At 40.4% G+C, this 16,396-nt stretch overlaps 1 protein-coding gene across 2 annotated transcripts in view; it reads left to right on the top strand.

Moving 5' to 3' along the window:
* Nucleotides 1–16,396, top strand: part of CDH13 (cadherin 13) — a 423,595-nt gene that overhangs the window by 365,408 nt on the left and 41,791 nt on the right. For both annotated transcript variants that reach the window (XM_027890905.1, XM_027890897.1), the window contains exons 9-10: nt 6,815–6,997; nt 7,947–8,200. In XM_027890905.1, the coding sequence (XP_027746706.1) occupies nt 6,815–6,997; nt 7,947–8,200 (437 nt within the window). The remainder of the gene's footprint in view (nt 1–6,814; nt 6,998–7,946; nt 8,201–16,396) is intronic.

Here is a 16,396-nt window from a genome sequence, read left to right as displayed (position 1 = left end):
CTTCCTAAATTATTTATATATTCAGGGAAGAAAAAGAGAGTATGTTTGTCTTCCTTCTGCATCTTCAGACAACTGTGCTACATTTGATGTATACCTGGAGGTACAGGGCTTTGAAGCAGGCATTCAACATATGATTAATACATGTTAGAATTATCTTTTTCGCCTTCACTCAGTGAGGCCACGAGCTGGGCTGAGACTGAGCCAAAGCCTGGTGTAAACAAAAGTCTGAGAAACATCTCAAAAAACATGGTTGTTTTCAAGTATCCTTCACCATCACTTATTTATAGTCCCTGAATGGCTTTTCAGTCTTCTGCAAGCACTTAAATGAGAGGATTGAATCCAACATCAGCTCCAAGTGGGCTTTCAGCAAAGCTGTGGGAGAGAAGCGGGAAGAAAGTTCTTTAAATCAATGTATGAATCTTTCGAGGATCTCATTCTGTAGATCTTCCAGAGTTTTCTAAGGCTTATGATGTCTGCAAGAGGAATAGAAGGACTCTTCACGTTGACAACCTTACAGGCAACTCTTGCATCACCCTGCAGGTCATCCCTCCATCCCTCCATCCCTCCATCCCTCCATCCATCCATCCATCCCTCCATCCATCCATCCATCCCTCCATCCCTCCATCCATCCATTTCACCCCATTATTTTTGCATTCTGATCCTGTACTGCTCAGTCATGAATTTTAACACCCAAAGAGTCCTTGAAGTGGAGTCACTGAATCCCACAGACAGCTTGGCTTTAACCTGATGGAAAACAGCTCACAGAAGGATTTGCACCCGGAGCAGGGGGAAACAGCCTGATGATGAAGTCATGTTAAACTTCCCTCTTTTTTTTTGATCTTTCAGGATCAATATCAGTGGAATTAAGCATTTTTGTGGTTTTCAACAAAAAGGTACAAATTCATGGAGCCTCCAGAAATTGTAGCCCTGTTACAGAGAGCAGAAGTGGATCTTTTGCCTTCCTTTAACTAATTGATTTTTGGAACTGTTGCTCTTGTTGCAGACTGCAACAAAGTTTTTGCAGGCAAAAATATTCACTAAGCCCTTCATTTATTGAGTTCTACTTTTACTTTGTAAAGTAACTGGTGTGTGCCTTGAAAGATCAGGAGGCATTTACAATTCAGAGCCTGTGAAAATCATTCAAGAGCAAAAAAAAAAAGTGAAAATGCATCCAAAATTATTATGATCAATTTCATATATTCAGAAAGGGCTTTTTTTTTTTTTTTCTCCTAAGCTACAATTGAATTCTTTCTGTAATTTCGCTAGGGAGAAGAGAGAATATTATGTACTTAGAAAAAATATAGAATAAGCTGAAAGAAACACTTTTAGTTAAGAAATAATATAGTGCCTACGAGCCAGCATTATGGCAGTAAGACAATGCCAATAACTAAAGCCTGTTTAGGTGACTCACAGCTATAATTTCTGGTTTGCATCTAGTTTACACCATCAAATCCTTGTCATACTATGATAATGCTTTATATTTACAGAGTGTCTTTCATCTAAATGGCTTTCAAAGTGCTTCGTGTGTTGCTTGATGTGCAGCTTACAGAAATTGAATCCATTACACTAATACAGAGATTTTTGTAGTGAAACAGCTGCTATTTGTGTCCACATAATAAAGGCTATGCACAGCCTTAAGAGGGAAAATGCCTTCAAACTCTATAGAGGAGATCAGGGAGAATGGAACACCGAGTTACAATTTGCCTTGGCCACAAAATTGCTGATTAAATTGCTCACGTGGAGGGTTCAGCACAAACTGCAGTTGCTCAGGCGCTGTTTTTCCAGCCCCTGGGGGCCCGTGGGAGCAGAACAGAACACTGGGTCCTTGTGCTGAGGGGAAAGGTGACTGAAGAATCAGCGGCATCACTTTGTTCAATGCACAGATACTATGCCAAGTATTCCCCCCTGGAACTCCAAGCTCCAGGTGACTTGGTTTGTTGTTATCCAGCACGCTGGGCTTTGTGTCCCACTGAATTCCACAAGAAACATCCACAACTGACATTTATGAATTCTCACCCCGGGCTGATTAAGAATGCAAACCTTTGTGATCACTCTGAAAATTCACTTGTACTTGGAGATATTCCAGATGCAGAGCTATGGAAAATACATTCCTTCCTTAACAAATAAATATTGGAAGCTCAGGTGCCCACGTACTGAGTGTGCAAAGGAGAAGGCACAGGCAAAAGCAAGCAGGTTCCAATCATAAGCTTTTCATCCTATTTTTAAGGAATTAGATAGACAAACAATGGTTGCAAAAGCAGCAGACTTCAGTGGAGGAGGACAATTACAACAACACAGTTTCCCTGTGGAATTTCTAACAGAGACATAATGAATTAATACATCCCATTACTTTTCATCTTTCATGTTATAGAGATGAGGAGACAAACACACGATAGCGGTGCAGAATACCCAGCGCTGGAATATCACCCTGATAAATGCAAACTGACACAGAGTTTTAATTTGTTTGTTCTTGATTGGGAATCACAGCGTGCAGAATCCTAATGAGCCGTGGGGTGGTCATCACCAAGCCCAGGCACGTTTATCTTGCATTGTGTTTGCCGCTGGTGTCAGCTCTTTAATTTGGGGATGTCAGTGCCCCACTCTGAGACAGTTTTTTAGTGGCTTCATAAAGGTGTTGTCACTGCCTGATCGTGCTGTTGCTGGACAGCAGACATCGAGGTGAATCTGATCCAGTTTAGTTCATTTCTTCCTCTGCTTTGAGAAGTCAGTAAACAGAATCTCACTCGCCACAGAAGCTTTAAATAAGGATGTCAGGTAAAAAGCCAATTTCCACACGGTCTGGGTACCATTTCCAGCAATGCTTGAGGCTGAGGTGGTGTTTGTGCCTGGATTCTCAGGTCATAACATTTTACAAAGTGATCTTCTCATGGACCTGCCCCATGGTGGAGATGTGACAGGACTGGTTTTCCTGGGACCATCCAGAGCCATTTTGCTTCTAGTGAGAGCTGCCACTGCAGAGTCCCACCAGTTCACCACAGAGCTCAGGGTGGGGGAGGATTTGGTGGGGTGTTATATCCTGGCTCCACCAGGAAACAGCCACTAAAATTAATCTTGAAAGGAGTGGTTTGACTGCTGAACTGAGATTATCTCAGCTGCTCAGGGCTGTACTCCAGCACAGTTGTTCTGAACGTTACTTGTCTCCTTTCCATCCCTCTTGTGACTCCTGTCTTGTACGATATAGAAGGTGCTTGTTCTCACTCCCAGGGATCTCTGTGCCCCCTGGAACTGTACCTGTGATCCCCCTTATTGTCCATATCTACTGCCCATCAGTCAAACATTGCTGACAGGTTTCATTTCCAGGCCTATCTGTGCATCCTCACAAGCCACCCTCACACCCTTGGAGGAACCCACACCCATGACTATGTTTCCTCCACGTCTTTCAGTTCCCTGTTAAATGCTTTTCACTCAGTGTTTCCTTCCAAGTTGCTCTCAGTTGTCTGTCTTTGTGCATCCTGACATAAGATTTTGGGTACAGAAAAAAAAAAGGAATGGAGTCCTTTATTTCCCTATATTTATAAAACTCTAAATATGACAGAAATTTCTAGGCTGTATGCATCATAGGCACAGTAAATGACAGTATAGCACAGCAGGTTAACCTTCCACATCAAATACTCAGTACTAGTAAATGCACACAGCTCCTTCCAGCCAAATCCACTCTGGCCCAGGGTATTCTCCCTCTAAGTTATTATTTTTAATATGGGTCCAAATGACAGCAGTTTAAATAAAGTACTGAACTCATCTACTTTACTCTTAATTTATAGTGGTGCTTAGGGGATGTGCAGATATTTAAAACCGGTAAAATCAATTAACTTGTGATCCAATTATTTGTGTTAACCACTGTGGGGTTTTATTTTAGAGCACTGGTTCAGACTCTCCCAGTCAAGCACCATACTTTGAGAGTGTAAACCTTTCACTGGGAAATATGATGAACCTGGGGTTGGCTTTTCTCTATTTCTGATCTCATTCCTATATTTGTCCTTTTCGTAGTTTTTCAATTCCCTTCTTTACTTTTGTTTTTGGAAGGGACCCAGTAAATGCTAGGAAGTCTATTCTTTATATAAAGGTGGCTGAACAGGCAAAAGGGTTCACCTTCTAGATATATTTTCCTGGGCCACTATTTCACAGTAGATCTGTGTCTTTTGCAATCACAAATCTGTGATTTATTACACTTTTCACATTATAAATTTAGAGCAGACCTATATGACAATTTCTGTGATCTGATCATTCTGCTCTTTCATCCATCTTGAACAGATTTTAGTCTAATGTTCCAGGCAGCTTCAAATACCCTCTCTATTTACCTGGTCACTTCTAAAATGGGAAGGATGCCAGGGGTGAGTTTACCCCTATGCTTGGGATCATTTTTCTTGGCACAGCCTTTGCCTGCAGACATTGGCATTTCCTTCCTTCACCCCCAGCTCTCCTCAACTGAAGCTGCTGAGAGCTCTCCCTAAATAAGGAGAAAATAGGGGTGCAGAAGAAAGCCAACCCCAGCTGAGATATCCTTGAATTAAATAGCCTTAACCTGACATTCAATATTTTTTGAACTAGCTGGCACATCAACCTTTTCCATCACAGTCTGGCACTGGTGGGGTAAAAATAACAAATTTATCCCATGGCTTCATAATTATATAGCTGAATGAAACAGCCAGATCTTTTAATATTTTACCCTAAAAGGTCTTACTGTCCCCAAGGTGAGCCAGGGAGTATTGAACACTTAATTGAATCAGATGAGAGGATTATGGAAAAGATTTTTCAGAAGGATCAATATGAATTAGGAGCAGATGCCCAGTCAAATCTAAGGGTTAGATTCTTTAGTATTAGGCTCCTTGAAGTCTACTCATCTTGTTTTTAGAGGTAATTACAAATTGTTTGATACTGAACACTTGGGGGGAAAAGTTCTGACCTTTATGGTTCTGATGTCTCATATTATACATGCTCAAGTTGAGACAATATGAATTAATACAAAAATATCAATCAGGTTAATTGCTTATTTTCAATTAGTGAAAGAGCTGTCCAAGTCTGCTTTCCAGTCAGAGCATTTGGCTGAGCTGGAAGGAATATAATCTTGGTAATCATTCTTCTGTTATTTCCAAGATTATTAAAAGAGTTTTTCTTTTAATTTGTTTCAAAGCAAGTGAAAATATTGTTATATTATCATTTAGAGTTAATTAAACTGCAAATGAGCTTAATGAACTGTCTGAAACAAAGCTCAATCACAACCTGTTACATATTAACTATCGAAATCAAAAGAATCTTTTAATTTTTTGTTGGATATGCTTTGTCAGATATAACACAGAAGATAGAAATAGCCGATTATTAATGCCATCCTTTTATAAAATCAAGTTTGAGGCTGAAAAGATTGAACTGAATGCATACACTCCAATTATACAGCAAAACTGAAAAAGGGTTTAGAAAGATAAGTCAAATCTATTTGAAAAGAGGAAAACAAAAACAACTGAACACAGGGGAAGACAGAGCTGCCTTTGTGTTTTAGTGTGAGGAAATCCATTTTACCTACTGTGTGTCCAGACTGGGAAATCTCTATATTAATAAAACACCATTTTCTGGATTCAGCATTCTCACAAAAGACTCTGTGGTGTTGTGACTTCACATGTTCTGAGAGACAGAGCAAAAGACACTCACTGTTTTACTCCTTTAGTCTTCGACATTTTAGTCCTCAAGGTCTCGAAGCCTCTTGGGTGACTTTTGCTCTTGAGCCGCGCGTTGCCGCCGACGGCGAAGCTTTTCAGCAGCCCATTTGTGTCATTAAAGATTGCCATTTTAGACTCTTGAAGGCTTAATCCCCAGAAATGCTAAGATTTTTTTTTTTTTTCCTAATGATCTATAATGGCAGTGCTGGTGTTCAGCACTTCTCAGGATTAGGTGCGTTATCGTTCCGCTTCATCCACCCATCGGGCAGGTGTTATTGCTCTTATACCCAGCGCTTTTAGCACGTCAGCCTCAAGTGCTTGAGAGGTGAGGAGTATTATTAAGTCTGACCCTTACAGGCTTTTCCAGTGGTTTGCTTAATGTTTTTCCCTCCATAAATAAGAATGATGTTATACACTGTTTGTCTGGAGAGTAAATTAGAGTTTTCTCGTAGGGCTTGGCTGGTCGAGTCGTACAGCGCTGAAACACATTTCACAAGGTCATCAAAAATTCTCCCAGTTCAAAAAAAGGGAAAGCAGCACTGACTTTTAGTTATGCAGACAAAGTGGTAGCATGAGGTCCAATTATTTCTGAGTATCTCAGAGCAAACCCTCCAAGAAGTGCTCTGGGAGTGCTTTTTGTGAAACGTGTTTTGTGTCTTGATAAAGGTGTAGTGAAAAATTAATACGGGTGGGATAGTTTATGAAAACAGGAGTCCGAAATGCAAAACTGGGTTATTTGTAAATAATCTGAGTGCAAGAGTGGTCTGCTTCAGTCAGCTTCCTCTTCCCTTAGCTAGGAGTATATTTCCCTTATGCACCTGTGCAGCATTGTGAGTATTTTCATGTTTCACTTTCCATTCATATGAGATGAACTGTCTTCTTGTGATCAGAGTCTCCCAAAGCTTGATTCCTATCACATCACTGCTTATCTGCCATCCATTAAGTGGAGAGCAGCTGTAATGTGCTCCCTCATATTTCATGAGTGAGAATGTATTATTTAGAGCCTATAACATTCACTTTCGGTCAAGGATTCCAGCCTTCTCCTGTTGGGGTAAATAATTAATGCTGCCTTGGATATTTCCTGCCTGTGTGTGGGGTCATTAATTGAAAATAATAACAATTTCCGCTGTGTTTTTTTGTAGTTTCAAGCCACAGTGAAGGAGGGAGTCACAGGTGTAATAGTGAACTTGACTGTTGGGGACAGAGATGACCCAGTGACTGGAGCATGGAGAGCTGTCTACACCATCATCAATGGAAATCCAGGACAGAGCTTTGAGATCCACACCAATCCCCAGACTAATGAGGGAATGCTCTCTGTTGTCAAAGTAAGAACAATTTCCTTTTTTTACTGTATTATTGTTGTCTACTGGGTTCACTGCGTAAGAGAAGGCACAGCAGGGATAAGTTATTCAAAGATATATAGTTGGCTACCAGCCCTTGTCCAAATATGTCAGAGTAACCTTCTTTTTTCACTCATAAGGACTGCCTGTTGCTGACTGTATTGTCACTGTGCTTCAGTAACAGCCAGATTTGCAGCAAGCACCACAATTAACAGTGAGATTTTACAACAAGGTTTTGTTTGTAGCTGAAAGGACAATTAGAATCCAAGGCCCCCACTTTGTTCTCAGAGAACAAAGATGGGAATACCAGGGAATTGAGGGATACGGCTTCAGTCTGAACTGGAGAGCTGTCTTTGGCCCCACATTTCTCCGGTCTCATGGAAATATTAATTGCCTGTCTTTCTATGAAGATAATTCTATGTCTCACACTTTTAAAAAAATTGGCCCTGGTTGCTGCCTGAGCCACAATTCTCTATGTTTGACTTCTGAAGACGCATTTTCAGTTCTTAAGACAAATGGAATGCATTTCCATGGCAGTGATTCTGATTTCAAGATAGCAGTTGAGAAAGCAGCTGGTGTTATTGTCATAAGTAGCTACTAAGTATGACTGATTTGCTTGCTAAGTGCACAGTACATCATAAATAACCACCTATATGTGACAATTGAATTATGTGTGAGGTATGGCCAAAAAAACCCAGCATATGCTCTTGGACAGAGGGACATCTCCATCTTTTTTTAAGTCCATTGTGTCCATTCTGTTCAATGCACTTTATAACTGACAGTTGTATCCTCAACTAAGCTAAGTCTAATCCTAAACTCTGGCCAAGTATCAGGTGCAGTGAATGGATAGTTCTATCTCCTTGCCAGTTTGCAATGGGTAAAGTGTTAAGCCCTGCCTTTGCACCTTGCCCTCTGATTTTATGACGTTTTGCAGCCTTTGGACTACGAGATCTCGGCATTTCACACGCTGCTGATCAAGGTGGAGAATGAAGACCCTCTGATTCCAGACATAGCCTATGGCCCCAGTTCCACAGCAACAGTCCAGATCACTGTGGAGGATGTGAATGAAGGGCCAGTTTTCCACCCAAACCCAATGACGGTGACAAAGCAAGAAAACATCCCCATTGGCAGCGTGGTGCTGACTGTGAATGCCACTGACCCCGACACCTTGCAGCACCAGACCATCAGGTGAGTGCAGTGCCCTCCAATCTTCATCCATCACAAAGTCAGGATGTCTTTTGTGCCCAAGAATTTGCCTGCCAGTTCAGAATTACATCCAAGCTGGTTTGGCTCTGCATAGTAAGAAGTTACTTTTTTTTTTTTTTTTTTCCTGCAGGGGAGAGATTCAGTTTGATGAAAACATAGAACTATATTAGAGAGAGAACAATAGTTTTCCAGGTTTTGAGATTCCTGCAGTAGCACAGTCAAGTGCCACAAGCAACAGACACAGCTTTTCATAGAGTTTCAAAATTACTTTTAACCTGTTTGTTTATTCCTGTTCCTTCATGAGAGCCAAAGAAAATGTGTAAAAATCGAAAATGTGTATAGAAATGATTGCTCTGTTTCACATAGGGTTTAAATCAGTTCATGATCATTTATAATGTCCCTCAGTGAAATAAGGACCGTCCATCCACACTCAGGAGGTGAGAAAACACTTCCCAGCGAAAGACTGAAGCTAAAGTAAGCTCAGACTTGGCCTTGTCTACCACTGAAATATCTGAATAGCATATTGTCATTCCCCTTGTTTTCTGAATGTATTTATTTACAGAATTAATTTTTATCCTTAAGTTTAGCTTTTGCTCCAAAGATTCCTTATTTCCTTCACTGTGGTCACACAAGTTTGTGTCTATGGATGGAATTTCTGTTGCTTGACAGATAGAGTAATATGACCCCATTATTCAGTATTATTCAGGACTTGGCTTGTTCAGGGCTTAGGTATTTATTTCCTTTGGGACTTGGACTGAGTGTAAGAAACATAATTATTGAAGTTCTCCATAACTTTATGTACTTTCATAAGAGATAAGAAGAGTCATATTAATTAACGTAACAGTTCATTTTGTGATGCTAAAAGTGAAAAGCTGTGAAAATGTAAGGATTTGGTCATCAAAAAACAATCCAGAAATTATTACCTTGCATTTTCCCCTTATCTACTGATTTTGCTGAATTTCTCCTAACAACATTGACACTGAAATTATGGGGCATACCAGTGAGTCATTTAATCCTCTTGAGTGAGTTTTAAGTATTTTATGTAGCCAGTTAAGTGACACATTTTGCAGTCCACCACATCTCACAGCTGGGAAGGAACTCTCAAATCTTGGCCATAAGTAACTCAGAATTCTCTCAGAAATTTTACTGTATCTGCATAGAGGGATGGTCACATACAGAAACTGTGTAAATGGAAGTGACTGTGTAAGTTAGAAGAGAATGCTGCAAATGTAATGGAAATCTGGGAGATGGTGGAATGCATCAGGAAAGGCTAATCTGACTACCTGTAGGTCCTTTTGACAAAATGACAGGAAAAACATAAACCAGCATTTTTAAAAGCTGCTTTTAGTACTGGCAGGTATTGTTGAGACACCTGGTTACTATCAACTAAAAAAAAAGAAGACTCTAGGCTATAAAAACAACCTCTGCAATTAAGGATAGGGTAAAATTTCATGTATAAAGACCGTAACTATTCCCTGGTTGGATTCTGACTGAAACATTTTCTCCCAAGTTCCTGCAGGCAGGTGTGTGTTTAGAGCTTGGGCCAACGTCCAGGACTTTTGTGCAGCACGCAAACACAAACTGCAGGGTTCTCAGGCTGCACTGCTTTAACTGCACCAGAGTGCTTGCTGGGATTGTGCTGCTAAAAGAAAGGCCAAGCAGGGACAGCACAGATTTTAAATGAGATATTACATTAAATATTAATGACCATGAGCAAGCAGTGTTTTGTCTGCAAAGAAACAATGAATAGCAGATTTGTGTAGTGTGTGCTGTGTGAACAGTGTGCGTCACCCCCAGCAAGGTACAGATCTGTTCAAAATGGGCAGAACAACACAGAATTAGTCATGCTGGCAGGTTTGGGGGGTTTTTTTTATTATTATTATTTTCAACCTTTTACAACTGAGACACGTCTAACTGCAGGGATATTTTTAGTTAATTTTCTATATAAAGCTCACAGAAGGGGCTGGTGATTATTTGTAATCAGGAATTTTAGTTACTCTGCTAGATGTAACATGATAAATGCATTTCGAAACTCATGAAAAGAGTAGAGAAACCTTTTTTTGCCATTGTCTGCAACTAGATTGAATTTATTCTTTGAACAATGCATATCTGAATCAGATTCAAATTACTTATCTCTGAAAAACGAGGCTTACTTTGTAAAATTTCCTAAAGACAGCTGTACTTTTGAAGCAATTTTCCTCCTTATTCTTCAGCTTGAAGTGTTTTTGCCGGCTGAGAAAGAATTTGATTTAAAGGCTCAAACAAGCTGGCAAAAATGTTAAAAAAAAATAAGACTCCAATATTCCCAAGGCTCCAAAGCATGTTCCTGGAGCTCTGGCTGGAATAGCAGGAAACTTGCACAGTGTCAGCTCTTCCCTGATCTCCTCGTGGTGACATTCCAGAGGAACTCAAGGTAGAGGTGAAGGATCATCCTGGAGATGAGGACTGCAGGCTTGTATAGACCAGGTAAACGATGAGTTTAATCTTTCTCTCAATCACTCCTGTTTAAAAGCAGCTTAACAGTGACTGGCACAACCATTCCCAGATCTGAGATTCCCCGTGGAAAGTCTGCAGTGACTAGAGTGAACTTTGGGCTTCTTGGGGATGTTGTAGAAAGGAAGGAGCAGATAGAAACACAGGTTTTTCCACCTTAGTATTCATTCCACTGTGATCACTTCCAGGAAAGGACCTGTTCAAAGTGGATCACATTTCTCAGATTCATTAACCTTTCTTTTTTCTTTTTTTTAAGTATTTAATTCTCTACAGTTTCCATCTTTTTTTTTTAAAATTTAAAAAAAAAAAAAAAAAAAGAAAGAAATCCAGCAGGCCCCATTTTAATTATAACCCAGCAATTTATTAATAGAACAGTAATGAAGTTTCTGAAATTTGATTTCTTAATCAGGGATCATTGTTATTTTTGTGCCAGATTTAAGAGTTTAATTTTGGGTACTTCTTCCCAACCTCTGAAATTTTAATCAGAAGTTTCAAGTGTACATGTCAATGAGAAGTTAAAGGCCAAATTTAATAACATTTTCTACCTTGGGAAATTAAAAGAAGAACCTCACTCAGAAATCCATTATTAACAGTAGATCTTAATTAAACACAGTTATTCTTCTCAATATTTGTCTGTGTGAAGAGATTAGTTTCAGTATTTTTCCCTTTTTTGGATTCAACAAGTCCAGGATATTCAATAGTTAGACTTTTAACTATGTGTAAATAAGTTGTTTACTGCAATGCATTTGTAATTTTTAATTAAAGCAGTGTTGTTTTCTGGTTTCATGGCTTATCATGGCAATATATTTTTATTACCTACTGTGCTGCTGAATTTTAAATTATTTATGTAAATATACTGTTGCAGTATTTACTCTCGGTAAGCAATGTGACTCGATGCTTCAGAAATATCTTCACAAGAAAACTTTATTGTAGCTCTAAAGCACATCTAATTCATTAAGTAGAGTTAAAATGCAGTATTTGAAGTGGGAGGACTCGAAACAGAACCCAAACTGCAGTGAGTTTCATGGGAACATGAAAGGCTGCAAAACACATCTGTAGCAATATGTGTAAATAAGGTCTATATTTGTTTGTTTGTGTCTCTGTGTGTATAATATTTATCCCTGCCACCGAATCAAGCTGCCCCACAGAGTGCAGGTGGCTTCTGGAAGCACAGGGCCAATGACTTGGTGTTGAGGTCTCAGCTGTGGGGATTTAAAAGGTGATTTTTGTGCTTGGAAGTTGACATCCTTTTATTTGATTCCGGTCTCCTTACGTCAGCGTGTCGGTAATTTCGTGCAATTGCACAGATATGAAATCAGTAAATCCCCGTTGGTTTGAGAGTTGTCATTTCAGGTTAGGGCAGCCTGTGATGGATCCAGCTTCCCAGCAGGACGTGGGTTCTCCTGGATGTTGGAGTGCTGTGGCACTGCCATTGCACTGCCTGTGTGTCCCATAGCTCTGCTGCTCTGGGAATGGGAGGAAAGTAATTTATTATGATCAGCCTTTCCAAATAGCAGCTCCTGATCTATTCTGGAAGGTGGATAGGCTCTGTTTCCCTTTATATAAAGTGCATTTCTCTATACTGCAAAAAACTTAAGTGTGTATTTTAATGAGGCTTCATCCAGCACCATCGGACCACAGGGAATGAGGCTGAACCCAACTGAATTCAGTGATCATGTTTGTTATTTGTCATTTCTCACTGAACAGTAGACTGGCCATTGCCTTTGGGAATGGAAATTTCTACTACTTGGCCACGTTTTCTTTAGATTAGATCATCCTGTCTTTGGGGTTGGAGTCTAGGGAGTCAGAGGAAGTCAGTGGAAATATTCCAAGCTCTAGTTGGAGGCGACTGTGATCTGTATACTCCTTGTCATAAACAACAACAACAAAAAAGGCTGCCTAAAATTCTTCAAAATAGCTCTGAAAGTACACTGAAGCAGGATTTGTAGTTCAGTGAGTTTCTCCCAAATCTCAAATGGCTGAGAAAACTAAGGAAAATTCACTGGACAAAGCAAGTTTTGCTGTTATTGCCTTTCTTTGCTGCCAATCACCACCCTTACAAGCAGTGAATATATAAACCATGAAGGGCAAAGACAATTCAAAAAACCCTTTTCATGGCTCTTGGCGGGATTTTTTTCAGAGATCCTGAACCCCCTCTGAACAAGGATGAGGCTTCGCATCACATTGTTCACAAACACTTAAGGGATCAATTTTGCATACTTTCTTGCACATCAAGCCTTTTTAAAGCACTTTTGTTGCTGGTGGAGGTCAATAAACTTGCTTTTTGGGATACACTACAATCACTTACAGAAGTACTACATAATGAGAGAGGGATAGGAGTCTTAAAGAATGAATGCTTAGGAAGTAACACACTTAGTCATTGTTAAATATGTCTCCTAGAGTCTGAAGGACTTGTCTTTGATTCCTAACAACGGGAGATTTGTTTTCCTTGTGCAGACAGAAGAATAGTCCCATTGTTATAAATGAAGGGCTGAGCCGTGCTCTCAGCATGCAGCACCAGAGTTTTTCACTGTAACTTACACCCAGGAGCATCTCGAGTTGGCTCTGCAGTTTTATTTATGGCCTGCCTGAACCAGCCACTGGGAATTTGTAGCATCTCTACATCTGAAGTTGCCGTGTATTGGACAGCGCGCGTTGTTTTTCTCTTCCTTTCTCTTTTTTAAGTTGGATGGAAAGGCAGGGAGAGAGGGAATCTGCTTGAAGCAAAAGGAGTTTTTTTCCACTTCTGTCTTTGTTAAACCTGAAAGACAGAGAGGCTGACTCTAGGGAGCTGCAAGTTTTGGGGTATCCAGCAAGCAGTGCCACAAAAGGAGAGATTTAATCAGTTCTGAAAGAAAGAACTTGGCCAATTCCTTCATGTTATGCAACTATCACACCTGTAATTGCAGCTACTCACTGGTCAACCAGTGTTCTACACAGCAGTCTTTTATTCAAACTGTTCCTTGAGGGTGTTAATTACTGTCTGAGTAGGTAATTAGTGTGATGTTTATATTTTATTATCATAATACTAGTATCTGAAGGGGAAAAACTAATGAGAACTATGCATTGCCTTTTTTTTTTCTTTTTTATCTTCATCCTTGTTTGACCAAACTGACTTCCACTGTTTGTTTACTGAACAAAGTAAACAACCCCTCTTTCCCTATACAGAAAATTCTTTAGGCCAACAACAGGATGGGAAAGAAGCAAAGATGTTTCTGGAGTGCTACTGTACCTCCTTTATCCTTTTCTCATACTCAAAATCACGGTGATGTAACTCTGGAGGGGTTAAAATGGCTCAGCAGTAAGATCAGGCCCCATTTTTCCTGTCCAGAAAATGATTTGCAGCTGGCCAGCACTGTGTGGATTCACAGAGGCTCAAGGAATGTGAAGGAAGAAGCTGGTAAAAAAAAAAAAAAAAAAAAGAAAAAAAAAAACCTCAGGTGGGAGCTACTGAGATGAGACTGAAGAGAATAAATGACTGGAATTAAATCTCACTGCTGAGAGAATTGAAATGTCTGCCAAGCCTGGAATGCAGGTCCTCCAAAAGCTGTGGACAGCGTGTGATGCTGACCGCTCAGGAAAGGCAGTTTTATCTCTGTCAGCTTCGATACCTGAGCTGTAGAGTACCAGGACATGCTTTTCCCCAGAGCTGTGAACAGATGTTGATAGTCTGGCTCCCAAACTCTGTTATTCAGTCCCTTTGCTACTCACAGGCTTGCTTAATTTACAGCCAGCCTGTCAGCACCTCCCTGGTCGCTCTGTGGAGGGTCCCTGGGAGTCCTTAATTGCTGCTCGTGGTGTCTCTCACAGCGCTGAACACCTTCAAGTCTCCCCCGATGTTTCTTTTTGCTCTCTTTTTACTGATATTCTCTGTCTTTGTGTTGGGGCAGATATTTGACCTTTTCTTTCCTCGTCTGCTTTTGTACCTCCTAATTTTTGGTGCCTGAGGCCAAGCCCAGCTGAGCAGTGGGTGCTGAGCTTTGCTGTGCTGGCTTTTGCTTTGCAGGGACAGGGGGGAGTTCCCACACCCGCCTTATCCACGATAACATCTTGTCTGACTTCTTCCTTCCTTTCCTTTCCTAGCAGTTGTCCAGGTTTGGGGGAAAGATGAAGGTGAATAAAAAAGTTGGTATAGCACCTACTTGCTCACCCTCTCCTGGTAGAAAAGAAGGCAGAGCAGAGAGAAGATTTTCACCCAGGCTCAGTAAGGCAGTTCCTGGAGAGCAGTGTCCCTTTCCCAAAGAAAGAAAAACATGAGTCCCTCTCTCTTAGACTGGTCTCTGAAACAGCAGGAGTGTCTGAATTAAATTATTAAAGACCTAAAGCAAGGGGCCCAGGGATTCTCAATCCACAGTTCATAGTTTTGCCCAAAACCCAGCTACCTGAAGCTGCACTCCATCACTCCTGACAGTACTTGTCATGAGATCCTCTTCTTACAATTTTCTGCTGCTCTATCCTGTTGGCATAAATCATACTTAATATGTTGATATTAAAGCTATAGATGACAGCATTGAAAATCTGGGCTTCCATGAAATCAAATAAGCCACAGTAACCTATTTTAACTTCCCTTGCTATTACCTTAAGAATCCCGAATTCTTGATTAATAAGGATGAATGTAACATTTAAGGGGAGTTTAATTAGACCCTCTGTCTTTATCCTGCATAACAATATTATGCCACATTATGATTTCAACCATGTCAGCACTCAGAATGAATGCCTGTGAACTGTGAAATTATAGGGCACATTTTTCATGTCACCGACTAAACAATATTGCAGATCTTCTTGAGAAATATGACAATAGGATCTATCAGTCACAAGTTATGCTTGCAGTGGAAGTCAGATCTTGACAATAACTCACTTTGTCATTACTGTTCTCTTCTAGTTTCAGAAAAGGCAGGATTTTGCCTCTGGAAGAAGTAAAGAGTGTCTTGATTATAATAAGTTAGCTATCGAGTTTGAGGACACTGTGGTGAGAAGTCGTGTTGACAGGGAATGGGGAGGTAGGAATTTTTCTTAATATTTTAAAGTCATTGAATTCTGAGTCCCACTCAGCCACATCTGGCAATGTCTGTGTGGAGTTACAGCGTTCAGTGGTGCTTTGATAGAAATTTATTTGGAGTGTTAAAATGCGTAATTAGAGCTCCAGTGACCAGTGGTATTTTGTATCAAGGCAAAAGCTGGAAAAATCAAGCACTGAAATCAAAGTTTTTCCAGGAAAATTGGTGATGCATCTAGGCCTGAATCCTGTCATGGAGACCAAGTATCTAATTAAGCAATTCAGCATTTCTGTCTCTAAAGCAGGTATAGATCTTGGATGGCACCAGAGCAGATGTTGTCTGGGATGTTGTGGCTATATTTCGTTAATTTGCCATCTCCAGAATAAGGACAGAATAAACCATGGACACCCCCAGTTCAGTGGTGAAATTCCCAGTGAACCTGGGAGTGGGTTTTCACCTTGGAGCAGAAGCTTTCCCAGATGCACAAACTGCTGTTTGTTTACAGCCAGTGCTCAACTTCAAGACACCCTCTCATCTGTGCATTTCCAGGCATACAGACCCATCTTCTTTCAGGCTCACAGATGGTTATTCCTGGAGTGGAATTGAAGTTCAGTGAAGAAAGTGTCAGAAGGTTTAAGCACTCATTTTTACTAAATGGAGCTCTGCAAAGTTACTGTAATAGGAAAAA

The sequence above is a fragment of the Empidonax traillii genome, unplaced genomic scaffold (assembly GCF_003031625.1).
Source record: "Empidonax traillii isolate 1590-97213 ecotype Southwest subspecies unplaced genomic scaffold, ASM303162v1 scaffold13:size3042203, whole genome shotgun sequence".
NCBI lineage: Eukaryota > Metazoa > Chordata > Aves > Passeriformes > Tyrannidae > Empidonax > Empidonax traillii.
This window is presented reverse-complemented; position numbering and strand designations above follow the sequence as displayed.